Raw genomic sequence first — 14,260 nt, forward strand, 5'->3', positions numbered from 1 at the left:
ATCCGATTCCTGCGCTGTTGCACATCATATATCCGGATATATATCAAACGGACAAATGCAACACATGCGAATCCAGAGCCACTCCGGAGCATATATTATGGGAATGCCGAGGGATACATAAAAATAACGAGAACGCGGCCTCTAGCAACAGCATTCGCACGCGTTGGGAAGCCGCGCTGCTCAGCCCCGCCCTCGAGGATCAACTATGGGCCGTCCAGCGGGCCGAGGATGCCGCCAGGACCCACAAACTCCTGGCCGTCACCTAGGCGGGGCCTTTGGCCCTCCCCACCAACTCGCAGGACACGCAATAAAGTTATTTCCTTCTCCTCCTTTGAACTGAATTTAGGTCAGGTTGATGCCCATGAGGGGCGCCGGCTACTGCTCTTCCCTAGAAGACAGGACAAATAGCCGGCGCTTGATGTGGAATGGTGTTTGGGCTGCGTGTGGTCAACTGATTTTCCTACTGTACGCGTGCACAGCCTTTGAGCGCTCACACCGATTTTCCCCGTAAAATAGGTCGACGTGAGAGCAGTGGTTCCATACATGCCCTCTCAGTTAGCACAAACTGCAAGTGTTTGCAACACGAGAAAGTTGGTTTCCGACAACTGACCGATACCATCAGCATCAAGATCTCCTTCTTCTCAGATGCAGCTAAGGGAAAACGGGTGCCGTTCTCCTGGCCCTCATAAAAAAAATGAAAATTCTCGGTGGCCGGTGCATACCCGCGGAGCTGTTTTTCGCCTCATTTTCACCCGGGAACGTATAACCGCCAAAAAAACAATGTGCTTACAGGCTGGACAGAGCGAGACAGCCATTGTGCGCTGCACAAAGCGAGTTATTGGGCCCGCCACAACGATGGACGCAGTTGCAGGCAGTACACGTGTGAGAACGGCGCGTGTGCCACGCGACGGCGTCGTCGACCCGAAGAACACGGCGCAGCATTCGCCCGTCACATCTGGAGGCTGAGCCAGGGTGCATTGCACAAAGCCATTACCGTTGAGCCGGGCCGGATTACATCAGAAGCCGATAAGACCTGTTGCGTGGTAAGTACATGTGAGCAGAGGTCATGGTGACCCTGAGGTAGGGCTTGGCCGAAAAAGCACAGAATCTATATGTCCCAACTTAGTGTAATAGTTAACTGTGGTCGACCACAATATCTGTCTTCGTCATGGCGAAGAGCAGTCGCCTTGTCGAAACGTCTCCAGCTTGAGGGATCCCTTCTTAAGATTCTTGCTGATTCCTTTAAATATCCAGCTCCCTTTGAACCTCTGTCTGCCTCGCTTTTGGTTTAGTGCCCGTTGTGTACAATCAGCAGTGCCTGAGTTGCCTGTGTGCTATCCTTCAGATAAAGCATTCCTTAAGGCATGTGCGCATCACCAGGTATTTCGAAGGTTGTAATGCTCTAATCTGAAGTAGTAGTAGGTTAAAGGAAAAGTGAATTCTGGTATTCAGAACTACTGAAAGCAGCCTAAATGAGGACACTTATAAAAGGAAACGGCAGTTATTAGAAACCTGTGTCGAGAACAAATGGGAAAGTGCAGAGGAGAGAAACTGAGCTAAATACGAGTTAGGGTATGCATGCGCAGCGCACACCACAGCTGTTTTTCTCAGTGTGCATTGGGTGTCATCAACACTCAGTATTCCCCAGTGGTTTTCCACGCAAGAAGTGAAAATGACAAACACACCCTAGCTTTAGTCAGTAGACATTAGCCGACGTATTCAACGTGAGACAGCCGAGATATTTTTAATGTTACGGTTGCCATAAAGGAATTGTTTCACTCAGATACAAGCATATTATGTGCCATCACTTACACGAAGCATTAGTTTAAATCGACAGAACAATTTAGGTTGCCTCAAAATGAGAATCATTGCTCCGGTGAAACATTTCGAATGCCTAAGTGTACCTTACATATTTTCTAAACATGTCCTGGTTGCTGCCAGATCTACTGGGCGTCTGACCAATTATTTTTGGAGGCCTCAAAAAGAAAAAAAAGTGGAAGAGCAAGCGCATGGATGGCAACAAGGATCGCTCCCGGGTGACTACCATGCTGTGAGGTACTAGGGATGAGAGGACAGCAAAGCAAGGCATAGAACAAACAAACTTGGCAGAACCCACATCAGGGTGATTGTTGACGGTAATGCGTTTAGCATTGAATCCATATAGCAACACAACGTATTGCCGACGTCGAAACGAGTTATGCGTTAGGCGTGTACAGCTGTGGTACTCCACTTTCGCGCTTCCCAAAGAACGCTCGGCGCCATCTAGCGGTGCCGCCGCGAAGCCTGCCCGGTGCCTTCGATATGCATAGAAATAAGGATGTGCGAATAGTGATTTTTGAGACCAAATCGAATGCGAGTCGTATGGTGCCAAAAGCGAATCCAGTTGAATCGAATATCGAACACTTTTCGAACACTTCTTGAATAATAAATTGCCGTTAGCACAATTAATATAAAACGGCGTTCACATCCAAGTATTCTTAAGGTTAGGAAGCTTCTGTCATTACATGGTGCGTTATGAAGCGTTGTGTATTAAAAGCACAAATGGAGCATTAGGAGCAAACAAGTTTCTTCGCATGCACAGGGCTTTTCAGAGAATGCGAATGATCGCTCTACAACCTCTAAATTATGGCTACCTAAGTGACTTGGCTTACTCCACTCCGCAGGTTCTCATCATTTATGTTTATAGTATGCCCGCGGGAGGGAAAATGTACCGTATCTTTTGCTATAACTTAATCTTCTGTTGGGCGCAGTTGGTGGTATGAAATAGTCTAAAAGTATTCGAAAAATATTCGCATTTACGAGTAGTGACTATTCAATTCGAAGAGCGAATCGACTAGAATATTTGGTTCGTTATTCGGATGTTTCGAATATTCGCACTCCTCTCGCGTTTTTTTCCGGAACACGCTGCGCCATCTAGTGGCGCTGGCGAGAAGCCCGCGCGTGGCCTCCGAGACGAGAAGCTAGGCGCGCCAGTGTGTGCCAACGCTGAGAATTGTTCCCTCGCTTGCCGCACACTCAGCAGTGGCACACACTCGGTCACCCAAGTTGACCAGATGTCCATTGAAAAGCGGCACATGCCCACTGCATTCATGGTGGACCTCGCTTAAAGCGTTAACGCGGAAGACGTTCACTGAAAAGCGGCACATATCCAGCATCTGTGGCGGAGCCTGCTACAGCGTCGGTTTGCTGTCTTCGAACCAGTCCAGCACGCCAAGGCGTTGTCGAAATTGCCAGACACGGTTTGTCCGTTCCTCTTCAGTTCGTGTGCCGCTCGCGCTGCGAAGTCATTCGTTTCTACGTGCGCTTTGTTCTCGTTACTTTTACGCACCATGCGTCTTCTCTTCTGCGTTATCACGTGTGAATCCTGAAGATATGTATACTCGCTAAGAAGGAACTTGTTTTAGAAATAGCTTGTAACCAATGACGATCTTACCATATGCGATTTCGTAAAAAGTTATCGTGCTTAGAATGTATGTACCGCTTACCATCAGACTTGAACAGGGCAGTGAAAGACAGCGGCTTGAAATTAAGAAACATCGGCTCCAAGGAGAAAGCAACGAATGCTGTGGAAGGAAGACACATTGAGCTAGCAGATTAAATTCACCCTTCCAGAAATATACGGCACCAACCGTGGTGCAAGTACGAAGACGCATAAAGCGCTTTCGGGCTTAGGGACGACTGCAACGAAATTTCCTACCACGTAAAAAGCCTAGTTTTACGTTGTGCAGGTAAAGAGCAATCTCCACGCAAATTTTTACGTTTCGAATACAAGCGGACGCGTCAGGGAAGGTTCAATAATATAAACATTCAGGATACGGCAGTCGAAAGGAAAAAAGAAAGGAATGGCGCCATCGCCATTCGCCGGAAATGACGCACATTCTAGCACACTGCGAAACAGCCCGAGTACCCTAGAACTTTGTTCCAAAAGTATTTGTTCTCGGGCTAATTGGCACATTGTTGGGGTATCCGGCAGGTCACTGCAACCGATGCGGTTTCACATGCACCGTACTTAGGCGAGACTGCCTGTATAGGATATGCAAAAAAAGAAAAAGAAAACAAGGAAAGCGAAGTCATTTAAGTAGCCCACATCAGCAAAGCTGGTGATCTCTGAGTGAGCGCCCCTGTCAGAAACATTTGCGATAATAAACTGCTGTTTCTAAATTGTCATCTCTAACGTGTACTTGTTTGGTAACATGCCTGCGTGTACAAAGCTTGCCTTGAAGATTCCAAAATAAAATAGTTGGGAGTCAGCGCCCATCTACATCGTTTGCCCTCCCTTATGCCCTGTTGGTTTGCGATGCCCACTATTATTCCTCCAGAACGTAAAGAACCAGGTGGCGCCTGCAGCGTGAGTGAAAATCTCAGAGGCGACATTCTGGGACCTGCGTCATATCCGCTAACCGCCAGCTAGACGCGTCGTCAGCTTAAGTGATATTTAAGTGCTGTTAATAAGAAAATTAAACAGTTACCGTTCTTGCAACATTGCCCAGATGGCTGCATGCAGCAGTATGCACTACTCATTTAATAGAAATTTAGCGAAAGTTAGCTTTCGCTGCAGCCATAGCCTTTAAGTATGACGGGCATCTTACAAGCAGTGTCGCCATATGACGTCCGATTCATTGCCCGTGCACAGGGCTTCGGAGGTATAGCGGCGGCGGCACCATGATCAGCTCCGGCACGATCCCGTTCGTGATCCCCAAGTGGGGCGCCTTCCTGTTGGCGCAGTTGCTGTCCATGCTGCAGATGAGCCAGCCACCCGACATGAACTACTACCACACCGAGAAGCTGCACGAGGAGTACGACTACGTCATCGGTCAGGCATTGACGCCACTTTACACGACACTATATACTCTTAAAGAATACCGATCGTGCATGTTAACAAACGATTAAGGTAGGGGTGTTCGAATATTAAAAAAAATTGAATAAAGAATCTAATAAGGCCCCATTCTATTTGGTCTTCGAAACGAAGCGTCGGTATTCGAATATATTTATAATGCGGCAAATACGAATATGTCTGGAATAATTCAATACTCTTCTGTGCACACTCAAACATGAAATGCAACCAATATAGTGGTAAATTTATCTTGGCGGCCATAGTTGACATAAAACGCGAGGAATGACGTAGAGTTGAGCACGCTTTTCATCGCTCATGAAGCCATACTTTCGCTTCTAAACCTGCATCATCCTCACTCCCTCAAGTCCTCCGGGTATATCTGAACAAACTTCTTAGTTATCTGTTCTGTGTACCAGGATGCTTTCTGCCAAGCCCTCGCACCTCGCTCCCTGTCCGTCTCCGGTCAAGTGCGATCCCCTCCCCCCCACTCCCCCCCCCCCCCAAAAAGACACACCTGGTTACTACAGTGCCCACCAGTTCCGACCGATATGAGGGCGAATTATCGCGTTTGAATGCCCGAGAACTGTACAGAAGGACCAAGCGGGTTTGCCATGGTGCAGACACAACATGCATCTTACCATGCTTGCCGTTCAGCCCGCTGAGGACTACTACTACCGGCATGCTTTGCGGCAGCGGCGGCGCATTGAAATGTGTCGTGACATCGCACTATTCAACTGTATAGGTAATATGGCAGTCGGGCGATATGATTTTGTGCGAAATTCGGATACCGAGCACCCCCTACTTTTCCTCCGCTGTCCATGAGCCAGCGATGACGTGTCCCGCGCAGTCGGTGGTGGTTCGGCGGGCTGCGTCCTGGCCAACCGACTGTCTGCCGACCCGGCGGTCACCGTCCTGCTGATCGAGGCCGGCGGACCGGAAGACGCCACGACAGAAGTGCCTATCTACGCGCTCCTCCATTACCACGGACCCTACGACTGGAACTACGTCACCGAGCCGCAGGAGCACTCCTGTCTGTCTCTGAAGGAGAAGGTACGGGAGCACTGTTCCTTCAGCGCGACTGCGCGCAGGGAGTACACCAGTCTATTTAAAGAGCTACCAAGCGCTTTGAATCCGCCATACATTCGCAGTAACTGTTGCACGTTTGTTGGCCTCAATGCATGTCTTCTCACTTTGTGCTATCTGCTTTCACTTGCCACGTGCCGTTTCGAAGCAGACGATGGAATATTTCTGAAAACAGTGGAGCCTTTGCCGGCGGCTTTTTCTAGCAGATAAACGTTATTAAAGTTCATTTTCTTCAAGTGTACACAAATGGGCGCGGTACGTACCATGTCATTATTGCGAAATCACGTTTCAATGCAAAAGCATTTCTCGGGCGGGGTTGTCGAATCGGCGATGTCGTCGAATGCTCCTCCCTCGCTTTATAGGCGTGGAGATGAAGGCGAGGAGAGGAGCGCGGCCAACGAGGAGAACGCTGGAGGGCGCTGTCACCGACACACAGCTAGAGTCACTGGAAAAAATTTCTTTTTTCCAGTGACTCTACACACAGCAAGACAAACCCCCCTATACCGCGATGCCTCGTTCAAAGAGGCGCAGAGTTTTCTGTACAAATTACTAGACATAACTGACGGCAGTGTCTATGGGAGCTAACGGGGCAGTAAGATTGTGTAATTAGCGTAAAAAACACCGAAATGAAACCCAGAGGCGCTCGTTCAAAGTGCGCGTGAACTAAAACCGGAACCGGAAGTGTGGCTTTACTCAACAAAAAAGATGGGCCAATTCCCCGAGATACTACAGTCCAAAAATATGGACCATTCCCAAAGGTAGCGCAGTCTAAACAACAAACCACATCGTACTATAATGCGCCCAAGAGGATCTTGTCTTTCTTCGATGTCAACCGCTCTTGAGGCAACCGTCAACAGGCGGTAACATGTATAGTGACGCTCGTTCAAAGTGCGCGTGCTTAAAACCAGAACCGAAAGTGTGGCATTACTCAACGAAAAATATGGGCCGATCCCGGAGAAAGTGCTGTCCGAATATGTGGACCGATCGCGGATATTGTGCAGTCTAAACCAACCACATGATGCACTAATGCGCCCAGGAACTTGTCTTTCTTCAATGCCAACGGCTCCTTGCTCGCCATTTTGATTAACAAAACGACTTTTATTATCATCATCATCATCATTTTCGAACGTAAATTTAAGCTTCGTCGCGTACCGTATTCTAGTTTCGGCTGACCGCACGGATACTTAACCTGGCTGTATTTTGGTCACGTGCCTACGCGTGCAGCGCAGCCCGTGGCCGCGAGGCAAAGCTCTTGGTGGATGCAGCGTCATCAACTTCATGCTGTTCGTGCGGGGCAACCGGCGCGACTACGACAGCTGGGGCCACGACTACGGCGTCAAGGGATGGAGCTACGACGAGGTGCTGCCCCACTTCAAGAACATCGAGAAGTGCCACATCAGGGAGTACTCGGACAACGGTGAGCACACGTCCCGCACGGTGCACCGCCAACGAACACTGGTGACGCAGAAATTGATTTTCCTGCGTCAAACATTGCGCATGACGTCACGCTGACTTTGGGAATCACTTTGGGAAACAGACGCTGAAGCCAGAGAAAGAGCACGGGGGCAATTAATTGTGATGTTCAGTTCAAATGTAGAACTAATGAGGAAAATGGAAGTGAAAGTGGGCGATTTTTACAATTTAACCTAGATGCTCTTTCTTTGGAGGGGGGGGGGGGGGGGGATGCTGAAACCGATTCGCCAACCACCGCAAAGAGTGTGCGAGTTTTTTAAATATGTTTTTACGCAGGCTATCATGGTACACGCGGTGAGATGCCCTGTGCGTACGCCAACTCCCATTCCCCTGTGAGTGACGTGTTCCTGGAAGCTGGCCAAGAACTAGGCTACCCCCTCGTCGACTACAACGGGCCCAGCCAGACAGGCATGTGGTTTCTCTCTGTCTCATTTCCGATGTCACTGGAAGTGCAAAGTCGGTTGGGTGAGTTTACGGCTCACGGGTTTGTCTACTGATTTATTCACCTGAACAAAAAGCTTGGAAGCGGGAGACAGAAGAGAAATCGGCCGATAGTTCACGACATCCGTTTTTGTCCCCGGATTTAGACGCGCCAAACACGAGCGGATTTCCAGGAACTCGGAAAAGTGGAATTAGTGATGCGAAAGCATCGAGTGTGCCATTGAGAGAAAAAGACGGTGTCTGTAGCTGCAAAACGGCACCTAAATTGTCATTGGCTGCGATGCCACGTCACGTAAACGCCTCGACCGAGTAGAACGGGCGCTGCTGGCGCGCCTGGTGTTGCGTGAGGGGAGAGGACATCGCCGCGACGCCACGTCCCCGTCGCTCTCGGAGGCCTGTGTTATCCGCGCGTTCCTTGTCCGCGCAAAGCTCTCGCCTACGTTCTAACTTCGCATCGGTAATCCATGTAAAGAAATTAATGTACAGAAAAACTGAATAAATTGGAAAGGAAGAACGTTGGCGGCAGTGGGCTTCGAACTTACGACCCCACACTGAGAAGCCGAGTGTCTTAGCCCCTGGGCTAAACCAGCACCTCCTAGATGGCAGGCCTGTGCACTCTGCTTTATGATGTCATGCTAGTTGGACCGAAATTTCCTTTGCCAAGCGCGGCGCGACGTAAGCGGTGACGTCTAAATCACCGCGGCTTACTCGGGATCGTGGCAGTCGGACAAGGTAGCATGACGTCAAGAACCGAAGTGCGCCGGCCTTGTGCCGTCTAGGACGCATTGGCCAAGCGTCTCAACGCGCTCGCTTGCTCGCGAGGAGTTGATCAACTGGAAGGACCGCTCAGCGGTGTTCAATTGAAAGTTAATGCTTTCGCATTCTGAACTCATAAGAACTGCTTAAGCGGCCTTGGGTATTCCAGACAGTTATTATATATTGATGTCAGCACGAGTACAAAGGTACTGCCGCAAGCTTTGATAATGGCGGCGGGGATGCCATCTGGGACGGAACACAAACATGGCCTCAGGTGTCTAAGGGCATTTGCTGATGTCATCCTTGTCAAGATGTACCGAGCTGGAAGTTCCAGCAGAAGAGCGTGGATGGTGGACAGTGCTGTCAGGTGAAGGTTTGTATATTGAGGACAAATTAACAGCGAGAAGATCAGCGACTGCTTGCACTTCACCACAGGAGTCGAGCGGACGGATACGTTTGCAGTAGTGCGTACGAAATTGTCTCCAAAAGTCCCCCGGCCGTTTAGAGGTGCTTTTCTCCGGTGAATTAATGTGAGAGTTGTGATTCCGCTTATACAGGCGATAGATTGCAGAGGAACCTCAAAAGACGGAATTCTCCTATACATTTGTTAGGTTCAGGACCTCTGGCTTTTCTGTTGGCACGCCTTTTCACGCTTTAGATCAGTTCTAAGTTCCCCAAAGAACCAATGGAGAAAGTTACATCGTTTGGATTTGTACTGAAGTATGTAGTCATGCATACCATCCAGAACGATCTCGGTAAATGGATGGACCGGTTTGTCGACGTCGACATGTACTAGTCACGAGAAACCAATCTACCGCAGAGAAAAACTTAAGAAGGCCAACATAGTCACCAGATTTGAAAGCAAAGCGGGGGAAATTACTTTCACCATCTGAATCGTTATGATGTAAGACCGACAAAGACGCGGATATCTTAAGCGGTGGGTGAAATTTATCAAAACGAATTAGGCAGATGTGAGAGCACGACACCGTTACTTTCGATACATTTGACAGGCACAAGTGTAAAATATTACTGTGACAGTTCTCAGTGATGTTGCTGAAGGGGGATAAAACCTAACAACGAGCAGCATTTATTCGATGTGAAATTATTGTAGTGGAAATAGGCACAGTTTCTTCACCGAATACCAGGTGTGTTCAAGTCACCAAGAATAACTAGTTGGCACTCTTACTGCGTGTTCACAACACGTTCAGTAGATGTCATGACCTCATCAAACATGCCTGGCTTGAAGTTCGGTGCAGCCATCAAAATCTCCAGCTAATAGTTTTTGACATTGCGCCACACTTCAAGCCAAACCGATTCCTATACAATTTCTATGTCGAACCGCGAAACATATTTAAGGGAGCTCAATAGAGATTCGGGCATCACCAGCTTTTTGTTTAAATCCAGATAAGATTCTTTCATTACGAAAAACATCGTGCTTCGGCGAGAACAGAACAGCAGACATGTCACTTCAAAGTCCTATTTCAGTAAGCACAACAATGGGGAAACAAGAGCGAACAATGTTAGCAAATAGTACAGGCGCCTTGCTACAAAGATCTCAAGTATTGTCATAATAGGTATCCAAATCGCACACTTTGCCCGATTTTTCCCACCTCAGTGGCATGGAACATATCATCATGAAGCTAACCACGAAACACCTTGAAAAGGCAACCCGTCGGCCACACAGACGGGCCATCCAGGCGTATGGATGACCGTAATGAACGCGTAATAATAATATTAATAACAAAAATGAATAAATAAAAGACACCTAACGGCAATTACTGCTCTGTTTAAAGCATGCCACTTCTAATTTGATGCACCTCTATGTAGGTCGCAGATACTAGATGCTGGAACTCTGATTTGAAGGTTAGAGTTTCCGCCGTCTTCATGTCCCATAAACTTTTGTGGCTGACAGTACGCCAGGCTAACCGGATACGGAGGGGCGTTATGGCGGAAAGGAGGTGAAAACGAAAGGCAAGTGACAGCACTATATATATTCGAGACCTTCGAGCCAGCATCTATCGGGTGTCGGTTCTATGACGTCATAGATCTTTGCAGGCTATTTCATTCATCGTTAAAGAAAGAATGAAAAAAAAAACGTCATTGTCATTGCATTGGAAACTATGACAACTCCGTCAGAAAAGTACGCATTTGGGCTGGTTGGTTCATGATTACGAGCAGTAAACAGCGCTAAACAACAGGACAAGGAGAGGGACACAGACAACAGCGCTGTTGTCTGTGTCCCTCTCCTTGTCCTGTTGTTTAGCGCTGTTTCATGTCCACCAGAAAGGTTGATTGAGTTTTGCTTTTGCATACAAAAGAACGAGGTACTGGAAAGTATCGTGATGTGTGTGACATCTTCGATCGTGACGCCATGTGCATCGCGGTTCGGACGCGACATTGAAAAAAAAAAGAAAATGAGAAATGATGAGTTTGTGATTTATTTAATCTGCTTACTAGAATTCCTGTACCGTCTCAGAAATTTACAGAAAATTTATAAAATAAAGTATGTTACTGAAACTTGATTTCTCGTTAAAGTATTACCGAACGCACTATAGCGAAATGCAGAATGTGCAAGAGTTCATTCTACGTATCGGATAACCCACCGTGGTGGAGTATAGTGGCTTTGACGTTGCGCTACTATAAGCTAAAGGGCGCGGGATCAGATCCCGGCAAGGGTGGTTGCATTTCGATGCCGGCGAAATACGAAAACGCCTCTGTTATCGTGCATTGGGTGCACGTTAATGAACCTGGGATAGTCAAACTAAATTCGGAGTCCCTCGCTATGGCATGCCACATAATCAGATCATTGTTTATGCACTTAAAACCCCAGAATGTCGTTTTAAATGCGAAGCATTTTTTGGCGCACATTTGACACTGTGACAGTATCTAACCGCCTACGTCTCGGTACTCTCATGGCCGTTTCATTAACTTCGTATGTGCCAAAATTGGCATAGTATGATAAGAATATATCACGAACATAAATGATATGTCATGACAAAAATGTCATGACATGCGTGTCATGTGGGCCATGAAACAGCCGCCTGCGTCTTGGTAAGTACCACAATTGGCATAGTATGAGGAAAGTGCATGATGAACATAAATTATTGGTCATGACATGAATGTCATTACATGTGTGCCATGTACGTCGTGAAACAGCCGCTTATGTCTTGGTAAGTACCACAATTGGCATAATATGAGGAGAGTGCATGACGAACATAAATTATAGGCCATGACATGAATGTCATGGCATGCGTGTCATGTAGGTCATGAAACAGCCGCCTACATCTTGGCGCTCTCATGGTCGTTTCGTTAACTTGGTAGGCTCCCGGCACACTGCTTCGCATAGCACTGATTCCCTCTGGGCGTGGGATTTGCTGGCTTTTTTAAGCATGAAATGCTTTTAGCTCTCGTTGTCAGCGACCTTCAAGTGACTTTGATCCAAAAGCCAGAGTAGTTATCCGGGCATGCGAGAACAAAACGAGATCATCCGGGCAAAAAGTCAAAACTAAGCAAATACAGTCTCTGGCCACCAACCCTTTGTACAGGACCGCATTACATACGCTAGTTACTTACCAAACAAGTTACAAAAAAATATTGCTTCGAGTTCTTCGTAATGCTTGTTCACAATAACACTCAATCTGTAACTTCTAGTACGCTGAAGTTTTATTTGTCATTTGCAATAGCGACGTTTAAAAGGCAGTTACAGGGCACCATACATTTCATTGTCATCTTTTGGCGCTGAGACAGGGTTGCCTGTGCTCTTTTGAACGCCAGCGGTCCGTGAGTTCTGCGGCACGGGTTTTGCGTCTCGTCGAGAGGTGGCGCCACGCTGCACGGCGCCTTCTTCAGGCGCTTGTCTTCTTCTAGGTGGGCTGTGCGCTCTGTCTCCCTGGTGTCCTTCGCTGCCTGTCGTGCCGCCTTCAGTCGTTTTTCTTCTTCTAGCTGGCTAGATGAACCAGTGCACCGTATGGCGTATTGTGGTATTGTGTGGTGGGGTGTGCCGTTGCGAACATGCAGTACACCCGTTTCAAGATTGTGACTAGTATCATGTCCAACCAATTTGATTTGGCGGTTGCCATTTCAGGATTACGTATACTCTCGATTACGGGAGAGGCAGAATTTTTTTTTATATATTTAGGCTGCAATACCTCCTGGATAAGCTCACATTTTTGTTGAGTATAGCCGTACCTCCGGTTCCACTTTGTAGCCGCACGCAGTTTGAACTAGCGCATATTAGTTTCATTCCGACATTTTTTTTTTGCTGATTGCATATTATTACTGCTCTGTACGTAGCTCTAAGCTAACTTGGTGTGTCTTTTTCAATGTCCTGCTACAGTCATCTAATTTGACAAGTCGAAAGTGATTACGTAACCGGATACCACAATCCACAAATAGATCTGAACTCGCCAAAGGATACCTTGTCTTTAATATAAGAAAGCCGCGGCAACGGTCTCGCATGTATAGTGGTCGATGCCTCAACCACTTTGCGAGTGGACAAAGCAGCAGCAAAGCTAAAAACAGGTATGCGTCCGAGTGACAACTACGCACTCTGTATATATATATATATATAGTGTAACTCGTGTAACGATCCTGTAACTCGCGGTTGTTCGACACGAGCAATAACTCGGTGTGCCAGTGTCGGCATAATTGGCTTCAGCCTAATAATGCGACGATTATTCATGAAAAGTTCGTAAGTAAGCTTACGAGTTGGAGGTCGCTACTGCTAAGACAGCCGACGGCCAAAATGGAAGACATATTATGTCATGAAAATGATTAAAACTGGAAAACGGCAATTTCTGTGCACGCGTTTTTCTCGCTCACTTTCTGTTCAATGGTGTAGTTTCACGCTACTATAGCGACTGCGTCACGCAAATGAATAGAATAAAAGGAACAAACTGCTCCACTGCCGTAGAATAATGCAGTTTTACTGTGCGCTGTATAGATATATGGGATGGTAGTATACTTATTGGAAGGACCTCGTCCTGCCACAGCGCCTTCGCCCTCGGTTTGTTTGTAAGTTTGTGTGTTCATGGGGGGGGGCGGAGAGGGGAAGGGGCAATAGTAAATTATTATATTCTTTGTGTCATTGTGTTAGTGTCATTAGCGAGCGCCGGCTCACGCTCCTGATTAGGCGTTCTTTTTTGGGAGGCGAAGCTTGCGCTTTCGGACAATGGGCAGAACTGCAGTATGACCACGTGCTTCTACCGTATCTGTGCACCTTTTGTCTGTTTTTGCGCAATTGATAATGGACCCTGATATATGCGCAGCGTGCCTGCCTACTGTACTACGATACCCTTTTGAATGATCGCGAATTGCACCCGCAAAAGTGATCTTTATGTGCCAAACATTTGCCAAGTTACAATCATGTCAGGCGCTGTACGTCGGGCCCACCTAACCCTCTTTGCATAATTACCGATTGAGTGCAGGTGTCAAACTGTTTATCGAACGCAGATTAAAAAATACACCGTGTTGATCCGTCAGACGCAAGCAGGTGCGCGTGGAATTTGTTGCATGAGTGCACACCATGCACTCACGTGTCCAATAATGAAGCCTATATGTAATTGCGAAAGCGAAAACGAACGAAAACTCTTTTTTTATGACATTTCTTGAGCAGTCAGTGGGTTTATTCGCTATTCGCGATATCAAGGATCCATTGTTCGCCAGGAATCTTAA

General features: G+C 47.4%; 1 protein-coding gene across 1 annotated transcript in view; it reads left to right on the forward strand.

Annotated features, from left to right (window-relative positions):
* Positions 1 to 4,638: 4,638 nt before the first annotated feature.
* The window catches only part of LOC126543468 (4-pyridoxate dehydrogenase-like), a 37,319-nt gene continuing 27,697 nt past the window's right edge, over positions 4,639 to 14,260 (forward strand). The window contains exons 1-4 of the mRNA XM_072284697.1: positions 4,639 to 4,813; positions 5,682 to 5,884; positions 7,142 to 7,334; positions 7,667 to 7,855. Of these exons, the coding sequence (XP_072140798.1) occupies positions 4,663 to 4,813; positions 5,682 to 5,884; positions 7,142 to 7,334; positions 7,667 to 7,855 (736 nt within the window). The 5' untranslated portion in view covers positions 4,639 to 4,662. The remainder of the gene's footprint in view (positions 4,814 to 5,681; positions 5,885 to 7,141; positions 7,335 to 7,666; positions 7,856 to 14,260) is intronic.

The sequence above is a fragment of the Dermacentor andersoni genome, chromosome 10 (assembly GCF_023375885.2).
Source record: "Dermacentor andersoni chromosome 10, qqDerAnde1_hic_scaffold, whole genome shotgun sequence".
NCBI lineage: Eukaryota > Metazoa > Arthropoda > Arachnida > Ixodida > Ixodidae > Dermacentor > Dermacentor andersoni.